General features: G+C 40.7%; 2 protein-coding genes and 1 long non-coding RNA gene across 5 annotated transcripts in view; 2 read left to right on the forward strand and 1 right to left on the reverse strand.

Annotated features, from left to right (window-relative positions):
* LOC118207899 (ataxin-7-like) overlaps window positions 1–10,856 on the forward strand; it is a 34,130-nt gene extending 23,274 nt beyond the window's left edge. For 2 of the 3 annotated variants that reach the window (XM_035382083.1, XM_035382082.1), the window contains 4 exons: window positions 220–409; window positions 1,407–1,528; window positions 3,357–4,215; window positions 4,885–8,930. In XM_035382083.1, coding sequence (XP_035237974.1) covers window positions 220–409; window positions 1,407–1,528; window positions 3,357–4,215; window positions 4,885–4,902 — 1,189 coding nt within the window. In that variant the 3' untranslated portion in view covers window positions 4,903–8,930. Of the gene's footprint in view, window positions 1–219; window positions 410–1,406; window positions 1,529–3,356; window positions 4,216–4,884; window positions 8,931–10,799 lie in introns of those variants that run through there. The other variant, XR_004761479.1, reaches the window with a different exon arrangement.
* Window positions 8,961–10,714, reverse strand: LOC118207900. The gene is made up of 3 exons (XR_004761480.1): window positions 10,601–10,714; window positions 10,033–10,474; window positions 8,961–9,048 (listed from the first exon to the last, which is right to left on the reverse strand). It is a non-coding gene; the product is annotated as an uncharacterized LOC118207900 (long non-coding RNA).
* Window positions 10,857–11,111: 255 nt separating the features above from the next.
* Window positions 11,112–24,202, forward strand: LOC118208004 (the record flags this gene model as incomplete). Its single annotated transcript, XM_035382243.1, has 7 exons — window positions 11,112–11,123; window positions 11,813–11,877; window positions 12,415–12,572; window positions 13,953–14,014; window positions 14,870–14,977; window positions 23,232–23,425; window positions 24,083–24,202. Coding segments are annotated over 7 exons (633 nt in total), but the record flags the coding sequence as incomplete, so codon positions are not given.
* Window positions 24,203–24,539: the final 337 nt, after the last annotated feature.

Below are 24,539 nucleotides of genomic sequence, written 5' to 3' on the forward strand. Positions count from 1 at the left end.
CCGCCCATTTTGAATGTGGATTTTAGATGCATTTATCTGGCAGGTATCTTGAAATTTGTAAAAAAAAAAAAAAAAAAAAAAAAAGAAGCATTTTCGTGTGTGTTTTTTCATTCTTGGTTAGGCTGTGTGTCGCACCAATCATTCCTCGGCTTGGCTATCGTAATATGTTGTGTATGGAAACCAAAACGGCGCTTTGTTTAACAATCCTTTGAATCGCAGACCGAACAGCTATCCCGCACACCTAGGGGGGAACAGTCACACCCAGGAGGACCCCGCCCCGCTCCAGGAGTCTTCCCTCCAATCCGCACCCACCCCGGACGGGACGTCCCGTCTGTCCAGCGACGAGGGGGAGAATGAGGAGAGGGAGGAGGACTGCCACTATTCGGGCTACCACCCTCGGCCTGCTGCTGTAAGTCTGTCACTTGCTCTTTCCTGAGTGTAATAGGAATTCATTAATATAATAGGAACGTTTTAGTGAATTTTGGAGGTCCTCGCAGGACCCTTATTAGCTTGATTTGGAGCTGCAATCATGCACTTGATCATGACGTTTGGTGAAGGATGTGATTATAGCGGCCAAATCAACCCTGTAGTACTCTCATGTCAATCTGCTGAAGCTAATCAAGAGTGGGCTTGGGTTGTCAGCAGTCATGGTTTAATCTAAGTGGGCCTATGATTTGGTAGTACGGTCAGCAGTCGTCTGGTTGAAGCTAAGCGGTGCTGGGATTGGTTAGTGCTGTGAGCAGTCATGTGGCTGAGGCTAAACAGGACTAGGATTGGTTAGTTCTGTCAGCAGTCATATGGCTGAAGCTAAGTAGGACTAGGATTGGTTAGTTCTGTTGGCTGAAGCTAAACAGGACTGGATTGGTTAGTACTGTCAGCAGTCATGTGGCTGGAAGTAAGCACTGCTAGGATTAGTTAGTACTTGGATGAGAGACCTCCTGGGAAATTATGTTGATTCTGGTACACGCTGATTTTTCTTTACGATTACTTGAGTACTCAAGCATTTTCTCCAGCTTTACACAGAACACCAGGACAGAAATAAGTGAATAAGCACCTGACAACTGTTTTTTCCAATTATTAACGGCCTTTAATAGACTGATATACTACAGATATTGTTTCATAAACATTCTATTTAGCTATTCCGGGAAACAAAGACATAAAGATAGACAAAGATTTAAGGTTGAAAAATAAGGGCCTATGAGATTATAGCCTATATGTTAGCCAGCATGTTACTTTGACTCTCTGGGATTGCCTCTCATTCCCTGCAGTCTAAGTGAAGGGCCTTTAAACTGTAACTTATCTGTTGAGAATGAATCAGTGGAGTTTATAGTACTCACAGGAAGTGCACTAATTGGGAACCTTTGTGTTAGTGTGGCCCGTGCGATGTGACTGTTTCCTGTTTTCAGTTCTGCACCTTCGGGAGCCGTCAGTTTGGGAGAAGCTGCTACATGTTCAGCCGACGATGGGATCGGGTTCGACACACCCTCAGCGCCATGGTAGAGAAGCACATCAGCTCTCAGATGTGGAAGTGAGTCCCCAGACATGAAGCATACTCCCATTCATCCAGACTGAATCTGCTGACATCACTTCCTGTGCGAATGTAGACGTGGAAAGGATATTACATATTAATGCATAACAAATTTAGCTTTTTAACAGTTGTAAACATTTAGCAATTCATTTTGCCATTGGATATTTGTTGGATACATATTTATCTCTCAAACTAATTTTTTACTCTGAATTCGTATTGTAAAATTGGAAATCAAAGACAGGTAGTACTGCTGTTTTGGTGCTGTAGTGGTTGAATTTATCTCTGAGATCAAGTAGATCTTGAAGAAAGAAATCTCATGTAGCACTTTGGCCTTCACTTGTGCTCGTTATCAGTGAAGGTAAGTTGTGACATTTTTTAGCCTTTGAGCACTATCACCATGGCAACAGAACGACTTCCTATTAGCAGGCAGAGATCGACTATTCAGAACAGAAGGCTGGCTTTTCTAAGTTAGCAGTATGATATGGTCACATCATTCATTTATAAGTTAATATTGTTATGATACATGCATACATATAGTTATGTAGTTGTTATAAGACTATGAAAATTATGATGGAGTTTTTCTGAAGCGTTTTAAATGGTTTTATTTTCCATAACTGTCCAAGACTGGGTAGTGTCACTGCCAGGTGCTTTGTCTTCTCCAGATTTTTCATGTCCGTATGAATCCTGCTGGTAGTTTTAAAGCGGTTATCCTTTCAGAGAGAGAATGTTGTCTGTGCTATCAGCTTCTTTTCCAGCTTTTTTTTTTGTTACTTTCCTTTCACATGCTGTGACAGATGGATCTAGCCAACCTGAATGGACACTTGAGTGGCACAGGTTTTCTGGGCCTTGAAATCCTGCCTATTGATTTGCTATTTCTGCTATTTCTAACAAGAAAATTGACGAGCCTCTCTTGAGTTCATTTGTCTCGGGTCTTGTAAGGGCAAAAATATTTTAAAAATAGATTCATATTCTAAAACTGAAAACCCACTGTGGTGAAATATGTACAGGACAGATGTTTCTGGCTCTGTAGGAATTAAGCAAGATGTGCCACACAATGCAGTTTTTTTCCCTTTGGAGGGCAGGCAGTAATCACTGTAAAGCTTGCCTAATTCCAAAAGTGTGAAAAGGATTACATTTCTTCTTGGTGACAGAGATCTCTAGCCAAATAGCATACACACCAGGGTGAGGCTGATTGGTTTGGGCTTTGCCATTCCCAAAGTCTTTTCATTCTCATTACTGTACTTTTAAAAATTTAAATCTACTCAAATGTACTACGTCAATTCAAACCGTTTCGAAGAAGGAACATCAGCAGTGAAAATTTCCCACTAAAAAAACAAAGCTAAAATAAAGAATCATCGATGAACTAGCAATGGAAAATTCAGCCTGTAAACACCAATACAATGAGTATTCTCATGAATAGCACAGCATTTGGGGAAATTCGTTGAATGTCTGTTTTCTACATCCTTTCCAAGAGGGGCACCCCTAATTCCTTTGGTAACAATTTCCACTACCTTTTTTGATTAAAAAAAAAATGCACTAGCTTCACTGGACTTGATGTCTAAATGCCTTAATATGCTGCAAAACAATCATTAATTTGTTCCATTTCTGGTGCTGCAGTGGTGGCTGGCAATGAAAAAAAATGAATAATATGAAACATGACTTTTCAAAACCTTTTATAGCTTTTTTTATTTTCCAGAACCCATTTAGGCCTGGAAATATCACTGTCAATTTCAGTGACTTTTTTTATATCTGTATGAACTTTGCTGGCTTGAGAGTGAAAAGCCTCAGACAGCACTGGCCTTTCATTAACAGCCAGCTTGTTTTCCAGGAAAATCCCGCCCGCTACGCAGAACTCCACGCACTCGATGCCCCACAGAACGAACGCAAACTCGCTGGCCCCACCCCACCCGAGCGCCAGCGGGGGTGGGTTCCTCCCACCCGCCCCCCAGCCGCTGCCTTCATCCCCCTACTCTCAGTCCCTGGACAGCCGGGCGGTGCTCTCGTACGGGACGACCCTGAGCGCGCGGCAGGACCGCCCCCCCTACAACAGCGCCCAGCCCCGCCCGGGCCCCTCCTGGACCCAGGTCCCTTCCCTGGCCTCCAGCAGGCCCCTGAAGACCAGGCCCAGCGCGAAGCCCTTCAGACCCAGGGAGCCGCCGCCCGCCAACTCTACCGCCAGCCTGGGCGTGGCCAAGAAGAGGAAGAGCAGCTCGCCCACGCACCCCACCGAATCCTCCTCATCATCCACCTCCTCCTCTTCCTTCGTTTCACCAGTGCCGAGGAAGAACTGCGCTCTGAACCCCAGGGGCCCGGGGAGCGCCCGCCCCCTCTCGCTCATGGCCCCACCCCCCCATGCCGGGGTCCACCATGGCCCGGGGCTTGGCTCCGCCCTCAGCCTCAGGCTCGACCAATCGGGGAGGGGCCCTCCGACGGGCAGTCCCGCGGAACCAATCAAGCGCATGAGCGTGGTGATGAACAGCAGCGACTCCACCCTCTCTCTGGGGCCCTTCGTGGCGCACGCGCCTGTGGACAGCCTCGAGGGGAAGAGGCACAAGGGGCCAGGGGCCCCGGGCCCCGGGAGGCCCCTCAAAATGGCCAAGCTCCCCACACTCAACAACGTCCATGGCAAGCACAGCCGAAGCATTCCAGGGTCACAGGGGCTTCCCAACAATGCCATTTTACAGCAGGTGGGCCTTCATACCCGTCGTAACAGCTGTGCTGATGAAACATGAAAAAGCATGACCGTGTAGTGTCATGTGGTCCTGAGACTAAGGAGTTGAATGAATGAATGAATGAATCATTGCATTTATATAGCTCTTTTTCCGAACGCTCAAAATGCTTTACAGTGATGAGTACGAACTCACCTCACCTATCACCAATGTGCAGCACCCACCTGGGTGATGCACAGCAGCCATTTTGCACCAGAACTCTCTCCACACATTAGCTAAGGTGGAGAGAGAAAGAACAGCCTCCAGCCAGGCCCCTGAAGATGTTAAAATTATTCAACACTCAAACACAACTAAAAATGTTTTGTTTAATTCACAAGGTTCTTACAGTACCTACTATAGGGGAATTTGGTATCAGTCTCTTGGTGACGGATTTACATTCTCATCAATCAGCAGTGCAAATGTTTAGTTGGCTGTCCGTCAGAAGTGAACCTGTGAGGAATGTCTACATGGAACACACAATATCAGACCCTACCAGCTTATAAATAATGTTCAGAAATTACATACTTTTCATCAAAAGGAAATTCTGTTTTCCGGTTTAGAAATTTGTGAAAAGTACATTTACCTTAATTAACACTTTTTAAATGGAAGAAAAAAGGGTCTTTAACCTCTGCTCTTCATTTCCTCCAGCCAAAGGCTCGTCCCTGACAGGGGGTTGTGTGGTTTCCCACAATTCCGGCCAAATGACCGCACTGGTTCTCCCTGCTACTCCAAACCAGAGGAGGCCTTGCCTTGCTGTCCCATGATCCTCAGGGGCAGAGACCTGTCGGGACAGAGTTGGTAACCGCGGAATTCCCCGAACAAAGCCATTCACGTCCACGGCCGGGCAGGTTGCCTTGACAACGGAGACACTACACGTGGGGTCGTCGTCGCCCTTGTCGCAGTAGACTGGATCGGCTGGCTGGTCTTCCTTTAGAAGGGGATTGTGTTGTGTGACCTTGCACAGAAGGTGTAACGGTACAGACTACGAGGCCAGGCAAATACACACGTGTGTGTGCGCACACACACACACACACACGCACAGACACACTATCACACTGGTGATGAAACACTACCTTCCTTGTAGCACGAACGCAGAATCACAGAATCTGTGTTTTAGCAGGTCAGGTTCTGCCGAGCTGAGATTTTAAAGAGGCTCAACCATCACTTGAACTCAAGCCTTAGAAAACTGGCTCAAACTAACACTGATAACAGCTAATTCCCCATTTTCTACTGGGTCTTACGGTTTAAGCATATTTTATTGCTTAACTTCAACTATGAATCTATGAGTGTCTGTTTGTCTAAGAACACCAAGCTGACTACAGCAGGTTTTTAGGTCAAGTTATGAAGTTTTAACTAGCACCTGTCTGAATTAACACCTGTTCAAAGGTTTTCTGAGACCTGTGGTGTTTTAAGGGATGTTGTGAGACGGATCTAGAGTGATTATATAAGGGCATATGTAGTAGGAGAAAATGAAAGCCATCAATGTAGAATTTTAGATTCCACATGAGTTTTATGCCTTTGATAGTGATGAGTTGCAGTGCTTATTCCATCAAACACACACACTCACTGTAACACACACATACTCACTCACTGACACACACAGGCACACACGCTCCCTCACCATAGCACGTGCACACAAACACACATACACACACACACACGCTGACACACGCACACTCTCACTCACCATAACACACACACAGCTCTGAAGACCAAACCAAACTTTTGAAATAATGAACATAGGACCACATTTGCTGTTTAATTATTTTCTGTTCTGAGAGAAGCCCTTTCTTGGCTTGTCTTTACAAACTCTGCCTAACGGTGAATGTCAGATCAAATAAATATGAATATAGGTACATTTAAACTAGCTAAAATTAATTGAAGGCCATTGATTTGCTATAGATTGTGTCATCTGGAAACCAACGCCACCCTTATCGACTACCAGATATATTACTGTGAATAGTATTGCCTAAACAAAACACTATTTTGTACACAGATTATGCAAGTTTGTTTAGCTTCTGTTCCTTGCAGCAGGTGATGTGTAATGACTGCTGTGGACAGGTCAGGAATACATGCATATGACCAGTTCAGCTATACCACATGTTTTTGCGATCCAATCAAAAGCTATTGCCAGTAATTAATCTCAGTTATTACAGTGCCCTCCAAGATACCTCTGTCATACCTTTGACAATGATGAGCAAAGAAGGCTGTAAAATAGAAAATACAAGTGATTTTATGCAAAATGAACATAGGGTAAGTAATATTATTTTAAAATAATACAATTCCTCAGAAAAAAAATATTGTGCCGAACAAATAATATCTTCTCCCTAAAAGATGTCACAATTATTCACGCCCTACTAATTATTTGAAATAAAATCCAACAAAAATAAATCTGCATTCATATGCTGCTTTTGACTGTTAACCAGAATTCTTAAGGAACTGTATTGTAGCCTCCTGTTTTCCTGGGGTATGAAAATGAGGTAACACATGTAAACCTCATGTGTCATCACCATGTGGAAAGAGGAACATCGTTCAGCAAGATAGCGAGTTTGAGCATACTTTAAAAATGACCAAAAAAAAGACCTTAAAAAACCACAAAAAGACACTTTTGCAATGGCCATGTCAGAAACCAGACTTGAATGCAATATAAAAAATTGTGGTTTTAATTGAAGAGGTCAGTCCATAGAGCACTGACTGATAGATCTGAAGGATCCTGAAATATTCTGTATGGAGGAATGGTCAAATACACCCCCCCCCAAATATGTTCACCAGTCTCATCAAATAAAATCCTGTAGAAGATGACTCATTAGGGACAGTCCACAATGTACTGAAAACAGGAGTGTGAATATTTCTGACAATTTATTGGAAATAAATTAATCATTTCAGAAGTGATAGTTTGGTTGTTAAAGTAGAATATATTTCAAATGTAAAAAAAAAAAGATAAATATATCTCAATACTTTGATAAATTATTTTATACTGGCTTTGCTTCTCATTCATCATTATCAATGGTGTGAATAATTTTGGAGGGCACTGTATTTGAGAATTAAATATGGGAAGAAATAGTGTGATATGAGAAAGGTGCGTGGATATGTGGATTTCTGAATTTCTGAACTCACAAGCAACAACTGAGAGATTCATGTAGATTCCATATTTTCCTATTTTATGACAGTCTGTGCTCAAAATGTCTCAGTCCACACTTGCCAAGTAATAATAAATAACTCTTATTGTCTCAGTGGGTCATCAATCACCTAAATAGATGTTTTAGCTTTCTTGTGCAGTCACTCATCGATGATGTCATAATCAGTACCGGTGAGCTCTGAAATGAGGAAATCCGCACATCTGCTGAACTATTATTTTTGATGAAATTACCAGTAGATAGTTGTTTACCATGTTTACCATTTTAAGGAATATTAATTTCAGTGCTGAGTGCGACTACTGTTCGCTACTAAGTGCGACTAATTACCCTCTATTGTCAGTCACGGAAAAACAAAAGTATCCAAAACATGTTTTCTTGGAAAAATACCTGCAAAACCTGTCCCCTCAGTCAGTCCGAGTATAGTTATGGTGGCTGCACATCGTTAATGGATATGAACGCCACTTTCAAACTTCACTTGTCTTTTGACCTGAAACCCAGACCGAATTCACATTTGGTTTTGTCGTTCAGCATGTTGCTCTCCGGTGACTGTTGCTGTAGAAATTGTGAATCATTTGCCAAATAATACCAAGAATACAACCCTCTCCCATTCCCCTGTGAGGAGTCAAGCGTTAGGGCGGTCTGGCGGCGAAAGTGCTGAAAGGCGAGGCAGGCAATACCGTGTAAAACTGGCAGGCAGACAAACTTCCTTAAGTCTTAATTAGTGAGTCTTAATAAGAACTGACCTTGGGATAAGTCCACTTCTTCCTCCACTTGAAACATATTTTGAGGACTGTTGAATTTGAAACATTAGTGGCAAACTTTTAAGGTGGAACCGAAGTTCAGGCGCAGATATGATCCTGCTTCTCTTGTCATTTCTGTAGATTTTTCACCCCCTATTGATGTCAGGCAGTCAATGTAGCCACAGAGTCAGATTTCTACCCGTTATTTTGGCATTTTCTTCTGTGTATTACGAAATATTGAAATATCCCTATTTCAGATGACATATTTTGTTAAAAATGTACATATTTAAATATGTATTTTTGCACAGGCATTCTTTTATATCCATGTTTGGTACAATTGATCATATGTATTCATTTACTAAAAATTAGTAAGTTAAATTACTTTTACTGAGTGGTTCACTGCCAGTAATGCAATATACCTACTTAAAAAAACTGATGGGCTGTCTCAGGTCCTTTAAAAGTGAAGCGTTGTCTTCGAGGTGCAACCAATGAAAAATGAACATGTTAAATGGGGGATGTCCCTGCAGCATGCCTGCGGTTGATTGGTCCTTTTAGACCAAAAAAGCAAAGCCACGTCAAAGCAAAGAATGTCAGAGCTGACCTAGTCACTGGATTTTCTGGCCTGGCCCAAGTATACCATTCATACTGCTGGTCTGTTAACATTTCATAAGCTCAACACTTGACTTTTAAAGTTGTAGGGAGCAGGGAAATTCCTAAAATGAACAATAAGTCATCTGCAGTACAGCTGTTCGCATCGTGGTTGCCAAACCTTTGTGTTATAACACTGCTTTTTTAGGGTTTTTATTTTTGCAGCTTCTACAATAATTGAAAAAAGAAAGTGCCTAACAATACTTTCACACTGACTGTTTAAGTATAGCTTCTGTCTTCTTCTTCTTCTGGGAGCTCGCTTTCTCACATCTGTTTCTGGGTCTTTACTGTAGAATTAAACACAGTGTTAGCCAGTTTCAGTGACTCCAGCATAGAGGACCTGCTCTTGAAAACCTGAAGTGAATTTTTACTTTTTTTATCTTATATTTTATTTTATTGTGGGTCCTGGTCGATCAGTCAAATTAACTACTGTTGTATTGTAACTCAGCCCCCACAAGCCCACGCCCCTCCCCCAAAAATGAAAATGTGTTATGTACTGAACCTGTGTGTTCGTGCATTGAACAACAGCCCACAGTGGAAAGACTCATTTACCTTTAACAATCTTGAAAATTATGCCAGTGTTTCAGTGATAGAACTACACAGAGACTTAATTTAGCACTATGAACATGTAATGTGAATTTATGACAGAAAGCAGCTCGTAAGGGAATTGTTCTAAATGCAAAACCCAGCTTATAATTGTGTATAGTTGATTTTTGTATACATAATCAAATGCATTGGATCAGCTGGACTTGTGTTGGCTGCTACTTAATTCATGAACAAATGTCATAGGATAGAGATTTTAAAATATTTAAAATGAGATTGTATAGTCTATTTGTTTTTTATCAGGTTTCTGTAAATAATAATACAATTATTTATACTGTTATTTATACATTAAAAAAAACAAAAAAAAAACAGCTTGGTTTACTTTTTCTGAAATTGTGGCCAAAACGTTGGGGCACATTATTCACATGGGAGCTTTGTATCCTCCACATTCTTAACCTTTAAGGATCTTTGTTGAGCTTTCACCCTGGAGGGATGGTATGCATGCTGGCTTTTGATTCCATAATTATCTGCCAATTCACTCATACATTTGATCACAGTAAAGTGTTCATATACTATAGGGAGAGAAGTACAGTATACCCTTCAACTGTCATTTATGAGCTTATAAAGAACTTCAGATAAAATGCCAGATCAAGTAAATGATTGTGCTAATCCTGAAAATCTTTATAATCGCGGTGGGGTGAATCGCATAGGTGCCTGTACCTTCTCACCTCTTCAGCTAGTCTCTCTTCAAATGTCCACTCCATGTCTATTTTATGTATTCCGCATCACCGCGTGTTTCCGGTGCCACATGAAATGCATGTTGATGTGAAACAGTTTCATACCGAGCCATGATTTGTGTGACACAGGTACGCGTACGCTAGGCACGCGCGGTCACAAAAATTGAGCTTCGCGCGGACATGCCAAGGCGGACGTACGCTGAGGTCCGCTATTTCGTCATTTTGACCGCGCGGACCCCAGCGGAGTCCGGTCCGTGTATGCTACGTCTGGACCATGAATTGGCCTTTAGCCTACTTGAGCACCTGCCTGTGTGCAGCAGTCACTGGGTCCCTGTATGCAAAGAAATGCACGCTGATGAAGGTCTGATAGCGATCTCCAATCTGCGTCTCCAATGCACTGACAAGCTTATGCAACCTGTATGGGCGTTTCCACCTGTGAAAATAAAGAATAATATTTACACCACCAGGCAAACCAGAAATTAATATTTTAACGGCTCAATGGTACGCTATAGTGGGTAGCCTTTTCTTCCCCTCTTGCTACAATTATATTTGTACTTACTATGATTTCGCAACCGACCAGTATTAAGTATAGCCGACTGAAGCTGCAAACATTGCATTTAAACAATTTGTGGACATTCTAGATTTAAATAATATAGATATAATTATATATTGATTTCTAAATATGTGCAGCTGAAAGTGCAAACTAGGAAGATCTAACCGAAAATGAAAGTAAATTTTGATTCTTCCTGGTCTTTCAGATCGTCTTGGTGTCGTTTACCTGAAAGGGGAATCGGTGGAGCTAGCATAACATTCGGAAAAGCAAAATGGTATGCATCAGCCACTTTTAATATCTAGCGTATGTCGCTTAAATTTAAACAATCGACTGGAATAAACTGTTGGCTAGCCTGCCAATGGCAGCCTGCTCCTACATGTATATGGCTATCAAAACTATCATTTGAATTTCAGTTTGTTTTCCACTGTTGCAGCAAATGTAGGCTAAAATGTTAAAAGTAAAAATCATCTGAATACTTGGATCGATTTGAAATTTAACCACATTAATTTATTCCGTAACTGACCTACAGGTATTGTGCACGTTTCCTAAATCGCTGTCGTGCTCGCCTCTGTTACTCAAATATTGTTTTTTTTTCATGACTCAGCCAGCCTTGTATTCTGTGTAGGCCGGCAGGTTGATGGAAACTTTAGTTCCTTTTGGCGAGCCGCTTCTTTTGACTCCGTTCGTTCAATTATAAATATTTGAAATGTCAGCTACGTGTCTTTTAAGCGCTTCTAACAATTCTACAATTCTGAAAAGATCAAGATTATCAAATGACATGGTCGTGAACTCTCAACATAACATCTCATGCAAATGATGTAGCCTATGTCACAAACAACATTATTACTTAACACAAATGCTAAATGCATCTATGAATAACATTAGGTTTCATACGAAATTATATGAGAAGTTGTTGTCAAAGTTGTTGGACAAATATTTCAAAAGTACCAAGATTACGTTACATATAGGCTAAAATGCAGTCTGTATTTGGACAGTGAGACAGTCCGTGTTTGGCTCTGTACTCCAGCATCTTGGATGCACTGCATTGTCTGGCTAAAAGAATATGAGGATAAAGTGCAGACTGTAATTTCCAGGTATTTACATCCGTATCGAGTGAACAATGTAAGAATTGCAGTTCTTTTTTATAGATAGTCCCGATTTGCGAGGATTTATAGGGTACTGAATATTAGACCTTTATGGAGTGGTTGATCTTTGCAGGAAGAGAGAAGTCCTTTTAGAAGACCCAGAAGTCTGTCACTCCAAAGAAACCCTTTGAAGCCAAGGTAGGTTCAAGTGGGGCATTCATATGAGATGTCTAACTTGTAAGCAATCTCTTGTGTTTATTATTATGACAGCTCCTATATGGTTAAATATATATATATATATATATATATATATATATATATATATCAATTTCTATACTTTTGAAGTATTATTCATCACTTAGGCACTAGGCTAATTATCACAGTTATATTCACTGATTAAATATCAGTTGTTCCTAAATATTTGTGTTTATTGTTTATGTTTTATTTGGGACAGAGCCCAATTAAAAACATGAATGATTACGTTAATTAGAATGGGTTTTCTACTTGCTGCATCTATTTTCAGTAATCCTGCCTGCAGATTGAAGCCAAATGTCACGGGTTCCTCATCTAAATTTTAGCTTAATGAAGACTGCTTTCGGAATAGTATTTATGCGTGTGTGTTTGCGTGTGTGTGTTTGTGTGTGCTTTATATGTGTGTATATGTGTGTGTTTGTGTGGTTCGTATGTGTGTTATTTATGATTTTCCAGATTTAAGAATAATGAAATGTTTTTAAGGTGGTCAAGCACCAGTTTCAGATTCCAGAGATATCACACTACTGAAAGTCATCCCAGAAGGCACCCTACAGGCTTATATCTGCGCCCCCTATCGAACCACTATGATGATGTGAGAAACCACAGCAAACATTATCCTGGGTCATCAAAGGGACACAAAGGTATGCTAGGTTCCAACATTGTTCTGAGAAATGTATTTTAGTACTCCAGGGGTGGACAACACCATTCCTAGATGGCCGTTGATGTCTGTTCTAGCTAACTACTCTGGCTTAATTTTCTAAATTACTATAAACACCAGTGCTGGTTCACTGCTATATCAGTCTAGAGTGAAAAAAATATATGATTGGGCTTAGGTAAATAATTGAGAGCAGAAGTTAGCACAAAATCCTAAAACTGTTCAGCCATCCTTGTGCATCCTTATGCCTATACAGTGTCTCGATCTGGGTAAAGTCAATGTGAGGGCATGTCTGACCACCAGATGGCAATCTTGTTCAGTCTTGTAACATTGATGAGGTAAACGGAGTAGATGCATTTACTGTGGCCCACTCCTCACCAATATAGCCATATGCATTAAAATAAACCAAAATGTTTCATTTTAGTAGCATATGGGTAATTCCATGCCAGATGAGACCAAAAGACCCACATTTTACCAAAATGAAATTGAATTTAAGAATGAAAATTAAAATGATGGTTTGTCAGACCAAAAAAAAGGAAAGAAAGAAAAATTAGTGACATAGACTTTTCTACAAAAATACTGAAAACAGTTAATATTACCAAATTAATGACTGTGAATGTTACATATGGTAGAACTGTGTTATATAAAGGAAGTCATTTATGAATTGTTAATCATTCTTTAATACCTTAGGCCTTTTATGAATTTTTATTTGTGAGCAACCTATTCAGCAAATATCATCAGTTCGTGGAGTTCATCCATCAAGAAGTCCATTATTCGGAAGCTGAATCATTATAATTGCCTTAATTGTATCAACAAAAAAAATCTGTAGCAAACGATTATATTTTCCCACTGATACACCGTGGATAATTTATTCTATGGAGTATTTGGAATTTGAACATCATTTTCTGGCCATGTGAGCGGTGTTCTCACAGGGAACTGTGTACTCTGAGCTCTGAACAGGTTTTTGTGTGTTTTTCCGAGATGTGTGAGAGTGACTCACTGCTTGTGTGAGAGAGCTGGGCCTGAACACTGCAGCATATAATGAACCATAACAATTCTATTCCCACGCATCAGAACGCTGCTTTCAAAAACCTCACCAGGCAGATTTTATAAACTCTACCCCATGATTTCCCTTAAAGGAGCATATTTTATTTTCTGCAGATCATTTTCTTACTGACTAGGGAATGATCTGATGTTTGGAGGCGCCTTTGAAAATGAAACAAACTAGCTGCTAACCATTGTGATTATTGTCGTACAATTTGTGCACGTCATACACACGTCCCCCGAAATGCAAGTTTTTCATTTATCCATGTCTTGGAAGTTACTGGCTATTGATGATCTGTCTGTTATTTTGTGCATTTTTCAGATGCTCCAGGGTCAGCTCACCGCACAGACAGAGAGAGGGAAATAAAACCTCTTTCCGTCATGGTAGGCTTCGATTTCCTTCAGATAAAAACACACAAGATTGTACCATGCAATATAGCACTGTGCAGTACTGTAACACAGTACATTGGTCTGCCACAAACGGTTTTTGTGAATTGCTGGTTTGACATGCAGCATTCACTTTCACTGAGTTGACGTGATTGGTTAGAAATGATTTATGTCATGTCCTGAAAAGGGGGTGGGTATATCAGATTACAGATTTGTGTCCCATGAACATAAATGTCATGCTGCTCCAGATGTTGGCAAACTAATTTTTATATGAGAATCAGTGATACAGCTTTGCAAGAACCTGTATTGGATATCGTGTTTTTTTATTTCTTTATATTTTCGTGTCATTTATAACTGTGCACATGGATCTGTGCGTTATGGGTCTGTAGCAAAATAAAAGTATGTTCATCATCATGAAGGCATAAAGTGGACTTTCATTTGAAATATGTGCATATATGGGAAATTCTGATTATTGACAATTAAATGGGGTTGTGCTTATAGCAAAATAATGAGCGATATTCACCAGTCAGGACCCATTCTGTGCGAACGGAATGTTCAGTTGAGAACAGGCGTTGCCATTGAAACAACGTTCCAAGCACATGCTTTGCAAGATACGCTTGTGAAATAAAATAGCTAATTTTGAAATAATATAATCTTTTTTTTTTGGGAAACGCTTAACAGAGCTAAACAGAGATGGAAAGTGGTTCACAGGTATTAGGTTGCATGTCACATGTATTCTGAAATGGACCCCTGAACGGCACCGCTTCCAGCAGGTTTATAACAGAGAGCCACAGGCTTAGCATGTGAGGCTGCTTGCAGTGAGTCATTTTCTCCCCTGCGCACCACCCACAGATCTCTCAGGAAAGGGAGAATGCCTCCAGCAGAGGGCTCCCATCTTCCGTAACGAGGGCCGCGGCTCGAAATCGAGCCATTCAGCAGAAGAGGAGGGAAATCGAGGAGGTGGGTACCAGCACAATCACCACAGAGCAAGAAAGCAATTTTCCAGCAAGGAAAAAAAAAAAACATCTTACTCAGTTCATTTATAACAGAAAAAAAGAATATAGATCATTGATTCTCATTTCTCTGGCGGCCATTTTCTCCAGGATATTGTGGTTTTTTTGTTTTGTTTGTTGTTCATTAAGAGCTGTGCTTTGTGCTTGTCTTTGCGAGGAAAACAAATTGGTTCTCTTAGTTTTTCTCATGGTAAGATAAGATCAAGGAAAATGAGTCCAGTATGTTCTTAGGATAATATTTATCCGATTTTGTTTTCTTAACGGTGGGTAGAGTAGGTTTTTTTTACCGAGTTGGGCGTAGTGAGTGGGATGGAAAAGTCTGGAAGCCTAGTGTACTGCTGCCCACCACTGATCGGCAATATGCCCAGCAGGCCATAAGCACACTGAGTTATGCTACAAAACATCCAGCCAGTCAGGCTTGATTCCACTATTACAAAAAGACTACCGTTTAGTACAGCTGGTCACAAATCTAAAATATAAACATTTTGCTGCTGGTCTGGCTACCTGTTAATCCATTAGATTGTGAATATCAGTCATTCTATTAGCTTTTCCTATGATGCAATATTACTAGGGCTGTCAACGGTAAATGCCTTAACTTAAATTCGTTTTGAATGATTACCTGTTTTTAAACATATGGGCGGTTCTATGACCAGATTTACCTTCTGCCATCCTGTCTTAAACTGTTGTAAGGTAAACCTGACCATGGGTATGCTCAGATGGATCTGTCACTGAGAAAAACATCCTCCAGAATCTGTTGTGACCCTGGCATGCAGCTTGTAGATGAGTTGGGTACTCTGACAGCAATGACCGAAGGTCTAGGTCAATGTACTGTCACGGTATCAGCTGAAGCAGATTCAGTAGCACTAGAGACAAAAAATAAAATTAGAAAGGTTCCTTTTGTTATAAAATGCTTTTGTATGGCTCACTTGATAAAGCTAAAGTCATATGGACTTTATGTCAAGGAGGGTTTGGATATCACAGAAATACTTTGAGTTTGTACTGACCTGTACGTTACCCTCACAAGATACAGTTGTTTCATGTATACACAGTGCCGTCAGATGCCAGAATTCACTGGGGGGACCAATCAGTTTTTTTTTTTTTTTCCCAAAGGCATTTTCCTCTGGCTGAAGTTTTAATGCATTTAAAAAACATAATTTTATGTTGATTTTAAAAATTAAAGGCTATTTTATATGGAAAATATAAGTTTGGGTAAGCATTTGGATGTCCAATCGTTTGTGCATACCACAGCTATTTTACAGTGAAAAGAAACTGTTTTACACAAACAAACAAGCTCACGTTGGACTCTTTCAGGCAGACTGATCTCTTGCCTGCGTAACCCATTTATTTATCAACTGTCCATCACAGCAAAAGATAGATGTGCTGCTTGAACAACATGGCTGCTTTGGTCTGTCTGTCATCATTATCCAACACCATAATCTTTACCCTAGCTGCTAGGGCCTAGCACTTTGTCCTCAGCTTTGTTTTTGCAAGCCTTCCAGAATCCTCTGTCAACTGTACTGGCTCTGTAGACTACAGAGAACTGTTGTGTTTTTTGTTTTCAATTTGGACATTCATTTTAGTCAAACAGAAATTTTAATTTAGCTGCCGTTTCATAGATGTTATACGTGAACTTAGCTTTGATTTAGAGATGATATTTAGAATGAATAGAATGGTATTTACAACTCGATTTTCCAGCCGGCACTTAGCATGTGGCGAACCGTGTTTTTATCATGGATTTTGACGCGCCGAAGCCTGTTTGGCAATTTGGTGACTCACCATGCACCGAAGTGGGAGGAGAGGCGCTGCTGGGAGTGTGCCAGCCAATGCGGTACCTCAGTTCACTTCAGTGATTAAGTGATTTGTTTCAATAATTCAGCTTTAATGTGACTTTCATTTGGCACTGCATTTTGTGCAGTGCCTTATCCTGATATAGCAGACCATTTTGAAGAAGACCATTTTTCTCATCGTGATCCTCGGTCCTTTAGTATATACTTCAAGACTAATAACGGTCATTTGCTAAAGCATACTTCACATTCGTCTTTGCTCTCTGTGAGCTTAGCTGTAGTCTGCGGTGTGAAAAGAAGCAGCTGGTGACACCGTGTGTTTTGGAGGAGAGCGATGGATGTGTACACTGTCTTGAATCGGCAGCGGGGTTCCCGTATGAACGCGGCTGCTTCGGATGCACATCATTGGACGTTCCAAATTAGGGTGGAAATTGGATATGTTCAGCCCCACATTGCATGCCAATTTTATTTTTATTTTTTAAACTGCCAATTTAATTTGCATTCCATTTTGAAACGGCTGCTGATGCTGTGAGTGCACTGACAACATTACAAGGTGGGAAGGGGTATCATAAAAAAAAGATCTGAATCATCCTGGCTTGTTTGTGCTTACATCCAGTCCAATCTTACTTACTTACTTCCTGTACTTAAAGCAATATATAATGCTGAGAAAAATTTCCTTCCGATGTGAGATCAATCGTGATTAAGAAGTGCAATCTATTGTCAGCACTAAGAAATACACACAGCACATATTTAATATTTAAGCATAATTTCTGTTTAGTCTTTTATTTTTCATTCTTGTTTAATTAGCATGGAGTTGAAAAAGTCTGAGCAGCATGAGATTGGAACTGAAAGATATGTTTGAATAAAGGTATTTCAGGTTTATAAAAGGAGGGAAGGCTGACACTATCAAAATAATACATGCTATGAGTTCAGAAGGTACAGAAGTTAATGTTCTTAAGGAGAGCAACAATCCATACTATGCGTAATTCTGTGCTTGATAAGATAGGATAGCACCCATAGGATTTAGACAAATGACTCCTGATGCGAAGCACTCCACAGCAGTTTAATTAGAAATATTTTTGTAAATCAGCATTCCTGCTGCTTCTCTATTATCAGCTATTTCAAAATAAACCATTCATACATGTGCAGCTACTTTTCCTCTGTGAATTCAAAAATTGGACATCTCCAATTTGATGTTCCCAAATTTTGAAATGTATCTTGAATTTCATGCACTCGCTACCTTGTTTCCCTTGTTGCGAAGCAAATGTTTGTGATGCCTATGATATGTTAGAGAAACACTTGGTCTGAATTGTATTACAATGCAAAACAAATTTATTTTCAAATATTTAAATCAGAAGCACCTTTTGGAATTAATGCAGTGTGGTGAATTTTTATTGTGATATGATGACACAATACAAACCTTTCCACAGAGACTCGTTGCACTACCTGAAGTTTCCAGAAACATTTTAAATGTAAACACTGTTGGCTCATCAGAGATTCACTATTCTTCTTGGTTCCATTCCTTGGAGCTCCAATGGAGAAATAAAGTGTTTCATTGTTTAAGCATGACATGCAGCTCTAGCAGGCGAGAGCATTGTGCAGCATTTTATTTTTCCTGATATTGAAGGGCAGGCCTTTTTTGCACCTCTTACAACATCTCCATGGTTACTGCAGGCAGAAGAGGCCATTAGCAAGCAATCTGGCATCAGGCAGCCTGCAGCAGGCAGAACATAAATGTCTAACTGTAGCACTATCACTGCAACACTGTAGCGTTGTCTAAATCTGTTACACTGTCTAAACCATTGTAATATTGTAACACTGCAACAGTCTATAACAATAACATTAATAATAACATAGGCACACTGTCTAACACTACAATGCCATAGAATTATCTAAAACTGTAATACTCTGACACTGCAATCAGCAGCACTGTCTTAATACTGCAACACTGTAGCGTCTAAAATTGTACCACTAACGCTGTAACTTTGAAAAACTCTGCAACGTACAGCAATGTGTAACACTGCCTAATACTCCAAAACTGTAACAACAACAATGAATAATAATAATGATGCATTTTTATTTATCAGGCACCTCTCCGAATACTCAAGGTCACCTTACTGGTATTAAAAATGGGAATAATATAAATATGAACAGACATGGCATCGCTAGTTAGTTACAAATAACACATACTGTACAATTACAGACAGCATGTAGTCAGACAAATGAGGATGTCTATGTCCTGTTTAGGTGAATCCTAGTGGGAAGAGGCCAGTTTCCAGATGTTTCTTAAAAATGGAGAGTGTCTCAGCATTACAGAAGTGGGGAGAGAGTGAGTACCAGAGTTTGGGTGCTGCACAGGAGAAAGTCCGATCACCAAGAATGGAATGGTGGGATAAGAGGATAGTTGAAAGACTTGCAGAGGAGGAGCAGAGTGAGTGGGTGAATAGGTCAGGAGAAGGTCAATCAGGTAATAAAGCTGGAACTAAACCATAAAGTGAATTGTAGGTCAGCAGGAGAGTTTTGAATTGTATCCGATATTTTCCTGGCAGCCAGTGCAGTTAATCATTTTGAGATATATCATCGTGTGATTTTGTGTGGGTCAATCTTTGCTGCTACATTTTGGATTATTTGAAGTTTGCTGATTGATATGATTGGAATACCAGGGAGAATGGCCAGTAATCCAGCCGAGATGTAACAAAGGCATGAATTAGATTTTCTGTGGTGGCGTAAGGTAGGATGGGCCTGAGTTTTCATATGAAGAAGGGAGAACTGGTGACATATTTTATGTGAGGTTCAAATGAGAGTGTAGTCAAGGATGGTTACCAAGGAACACAAAAAATCAAATCCGCTGTCAAGGAAACATTGAATAGAGCACATTCTAGGTTTCTAAAACCAAGGAACACATTCAAGAAATTTGTAGCGAAAAAACATCTGAACTAAAAAATTTCCAAAACTAAAACCAAACTTGCCAGAGTGTATGAGGCCTCAGTGACAGCAGTAAAGTCAGTTCTGTGGTTCCTAATAGACATGTATTGCTGCCTGTCAGAGAGGTAAGATTAAAATCAAGCAAGAGCAAGATGGATGATACCAAGGCTAGCCATGCACTCAAGCAAAATGTTGTGACAGGGTGTGTCAAGTGCAGCACTCAAATGCGTGCGTTAGCACTAAGATATTTAAGATCCTGTTGTCAGCTGCATGGAGAAGATCATTGGCCTCTTTGACTAAAGCTGTCTCAATGCTATGTTTTTCACTGAAACCAGATTGGATAGGTTGAAGTAGTTGATTTGTGGAAAGGTATTCGTGAAATTGAACAGCTACTATTTGCTCCAGTGTTTTGGCTCAAAAGGCCAAATTTGAAATGGGTCTGGAGTTGTGTAGGTTTCGAAGGTCAGCACCTTTTTGAGAATTGGTGTGACTGCTGCCACCTTCAGACTGCTAGGTGGAGTGCCACAGGTGACAGAGTAGTTGATAATAACCAGCAACAGAGAAGAGGGATCAGGGAGGCAAACATTGACCAGTGAGGTGGGCATTGGCTGGCTCAAGCTGACATGTGGAGGTCCTAGATTTAGAGATGACTTCAGATAAATTAGAATCCTTGACATGGAGGAACTGAGCTAGCTCTGAAGTGAGGAAGAAGGACATCAGGTTCAGTTCTAGAAAAGGGGAGCTGTAAAATTGTCGCACTGTCTAACACTGCAACAATGCAGCGCTATCAGAAACTGTAACACTTATGAATATTCAGCGTTAAAAACTGATGACTTGGTTGACATTGGTCAGCCAATTAAACCTTGGGCTCTAGGTCGGCCCTGGAAAGGAACAGGTTCACTGAGGTTTTGGTAACTGCACTGTGGCAGTGTTCTATATTACGGCATTGCATTATATTGTAATATTGAATCGGACTGCATTGCATACGCTGTGTCATATGTGTGGTGCTTTACATTTGGCGTGAAATGCACCAGCTGAAGGGAGGCTTAGCAGACTGTGATAATGCCAGAGAGGCTTACAAAAGCTTCACAATTAACATGATAGCGACAGCAGAGAAAATCCGTTGACATCCCCATTCGCGGGAGTTTATGTGTTAAAATAATTAGAAGGAATCTGCTTCCCTTTGCTGTCCCCTCTGTATGAGGATTACATGTGATTAAGGCTATCACCACCACAGCATGTGCCTCTCCCTGGGGACACGAGAGGCATGGCGGAACATTAGGATGAGGCTAACTGTAGCATTTCTTCAGGTTATGTGAAACAGAAAGGTTATATGAAGGTTAAAACATTTGTGCTGAAGGTGACAGGGACTTGGCAAACACCTTGATCAGTGTAAACTTAGCAAACTTAGTGTGTTAGCATGCACGCATGCATGTGGACGTGCATATGAATGTGTGTACATACACATCCATGCATGTGTGCGTGTGTGGATGTTTGCATTCGTGTGTGGTTGTGTGCATGTGAGTGTGCTTGTAAGTGCATGTTTGCATGTGTGTGTATGTGTGTATATGAGTGTACAGTGTATGTACTGTACATGTGCGTCCATGCTTGTGCATGCATTGTGCTATTGCGTGTGTGTGCATGTTTCATGGTGCTCCACTTGAGTATGAATTAAAGGTCAGATATTATATTGCATGAGCAGCAGATGTAAAGTCTTGTATGGGGGCTATAGTGCTGACTGAGGCTAATCCTGCCTGTGCTAATTGAACACACGATGGACGGCCAACGAGTCAGCAACTCTTCCTCCCTCATGCATCGGGGTGGCAGGTGTGCCATCAGTCAAGTTGCGGCTTGGCGGGGCATGCCCCATACCTATACAGCACCTTGAGTGTGGTACTTTAAGGTTTCCTACTGAAATAACCACAATGACCACAGACTCTCAGCCCTTAAGAACATTAACTTCTGTGCCTTCTGACCTCATGTAAAAACACAGAATTCTGATATAACTTTGCATGTCCACACAATAAAACCCCAAACTTGGGTTATTTCTCATTTCCTCCTTTTTCCTGCCGATTTCGGCATCACAAATGCTGGAGTCCCACAATCAATAATTTCCCCCCTGGACATTTTGGTACACCTGCCAATAGCAACATCTGATCAAAGTTGTCTGATGAAAGTAGCCATTAGCAAATTATGATTGACACTGCAGTTCCCAAATCCCTGTTTAGAAACGGTTGCTATGTACGACTTCCTCCGACATCTAGCTCCAACACTGTTTGCAACATAATTGTAGCTGATATCGGAGAAAAAGTTACAAAAGTTACTTCTGGAGGTGTTGTTGGGGTGTTGTGTTTGTGTCATCTTCAAGTGACACAAAGTTTGAATGACTGCATTCTCTTCAGATGGTAAGATGAAACACAGGGTCATGTTACATAAAATAATTTAGGAAACATTGGGTTGCCTTGCTTTGGAATAGTATGCCGGTGGTATGTACTGTATGCCACAGAAGCAATGAAAGACCCTCAGAACCATGTCTACAACCATCAGTGGAAGTTTGGGGTTGTGTAGCAAGATCTGGAGTTGGTGATTTGGTTTGGAACGGCATGAATGCATCATGAATGCTGATAAATACAAACAAATCTTAACATGTCATGCAATAGCCTCTGGACAATGTTTGATTGGGAGAAAATTCATTCTACAGCAAGATTATGACTCCTAAGCAGGCTGCTAAGAAGATCAAGCTGCTGGTGTTCTTAGAACAATGGACTGGCCACCCCATAATTTAATGTGTTCGGGGTATACTTGAATCGAGAGGAGCCGAAAATGCAACAAACTTTTAAAACTGAGCTGGACTCACTAAATACTGAAAGATTTAATATTGTACGTATTGTACTGCATTGGAGAATTTTGTGTAATTTTGTGTTAAATATATGCTTGCTGCATTATTTCCCGACATGGAAAAAAGCAAGGATGGTCTCTTTTGCACAGTACTATACTACATTTCCAAAAGTATGTGGACACCTGAATATTACATCCATATGTACTTGCTGAACATCTCATTCCACAGCCATGGGCATTTATATGAATTTGGACCCCCCCCCCCCAGCAATACAGTTCATCCCAAAGGTGTTTTATGAAGTCAGAGCTTTGTGCAGGCCAGTCAAGTGCCTCCCCACCAAACTCACCAAAATATATACCTTGCTCTGTGCACAGAGGCATTGTCATGCTGAAACAGTTCACTAGAATGTCAAATTGTCTGCTGTAGCGTAACCTTCTCTGGAAGTAAGGGGCCTCGCCCAAAGCATGGATAACAGTTATACGGTTGGCACTGTATATACATAGCATAAGGTCACAAACTCTCATTTGTATGCACAGTTACATATGTACCCAGGTGCTTCCTAATTGTACGTGTGTGTGCGTGTGTGCACCTGTGTGGGTGTATGTGTATGTGCGTGTGTGTGTGTGTATCTGTGTGCATGCTTATTTCTTCAGGTGTACAAGCAGGACTGTAACACAGTGGGCATTGTTGTGAAAATGCTGATAGATAAGGACCCCACTCTGGAATGGCTGATCCAAGCGTCGCTGCAGGAGAACCTGAGAGAGATCGGCCTACGCTGTGTGGAAGCCATGGAGCGCTTTATCCAGGACTACGACTCCCAAGATTCCTGCACTGCAACCTCTCAACAGTACTGAAACCTGTATTTTCTTCTCTGTGGCTATCAAAGAGTATGACTCCCAAGATTGCCCTCATATGGGACGAGATTTATTTATTTTATTATTATTTTTTTATTTATTTATCAGGAAATACTGACATCGTTTGATAAATTACTCTGATTTGCTTGGGTATGTCGTGATAGCAGGAGACAATGTTCAACAAACAAACGAAATGCTAGTGGCTTCAGAGAAATTTAGGATTTGAAAAATATTTTTAAAATATTCTCATTAAAGAAATAATTCACCACCCCTGCGATCAGCCCAGTTTACAAAACCGGCAGTCTGACTGTCTGTCCAGCCTCGTGCGGTTAAGGTCGTTCTTTCTGGTGGAAATCGTACCTGAAAATTTTGCCTGTCATTCTAACTTTTCCAGAAAGAGATTCTCTGTCCTTGGTAAATCTCAGGCTGTATATTTTATCTGGTTTTATATATAAGAAGTGGCTTCTCGTTACATTATGTCATAAGATGCCCTCATGGCCGTCTTAGTTTTAAATGCATTCATCCACACTCAACACAAAAAACGAAGTAAAAATAAATAGTAAATATAATCACAGGTTTATGTATCAGCTGTACAGTGCAACGTTGGAAAAAACTGGCCTTTATATCCTGTGGTGTTCTCTTCATTTCAGATCTAAGATCGGAAAAGGTGAAACACCTAGATGAAAGGTGTCCATTTCCTGATCTGCTGCCTCCTTCCAAAAGAAGCAATGGATCCTTTAATTAAATGTCATCAACACAACAAAACACAAGATTGAAGTCTTAATTTGGTTATTTACATTGCGTGAGATATTTGGCCTGGTCTTCAGACAGTTCCCCTGAAACATGCTCATGCAAAAGCATTTTGACAACAGGGATAAAGGACTGGAGGGCCAGATTTACTAAGACCAATAGCACGTGCAAAACCTATAAGCACGCGCAAAACCGATAACATCGCCGATGATTGGTCGTGGTATTTGTTTTGTATCAGTCATTGGCTGTGTTATTAGTTTTGCATGCGCTAAAAGGTATGAAATTCCAAGTTTGCCTGTTAGCCATTTTGTATATAAATACCTCTTCTGACCACTGGACAACTCTATAAACTTAAAA

The sequence above is a fragment of the Anguilla anguilla genome, chromosome 11 (genome assembly GCF_013347855.1).
Source record: "Anguilla anguilla isolate fAngAng1 chromosome 11, fAngAng1.pri, whole genome shotgun sequence".
Classification (NCBI taxonomy): domain Eukaryota; kingdom Metazoa; phylum Chordata; class Actinopteri; order Anguilliformes; family Anguillidae; genus Anguilla; species Anguilla anguilla.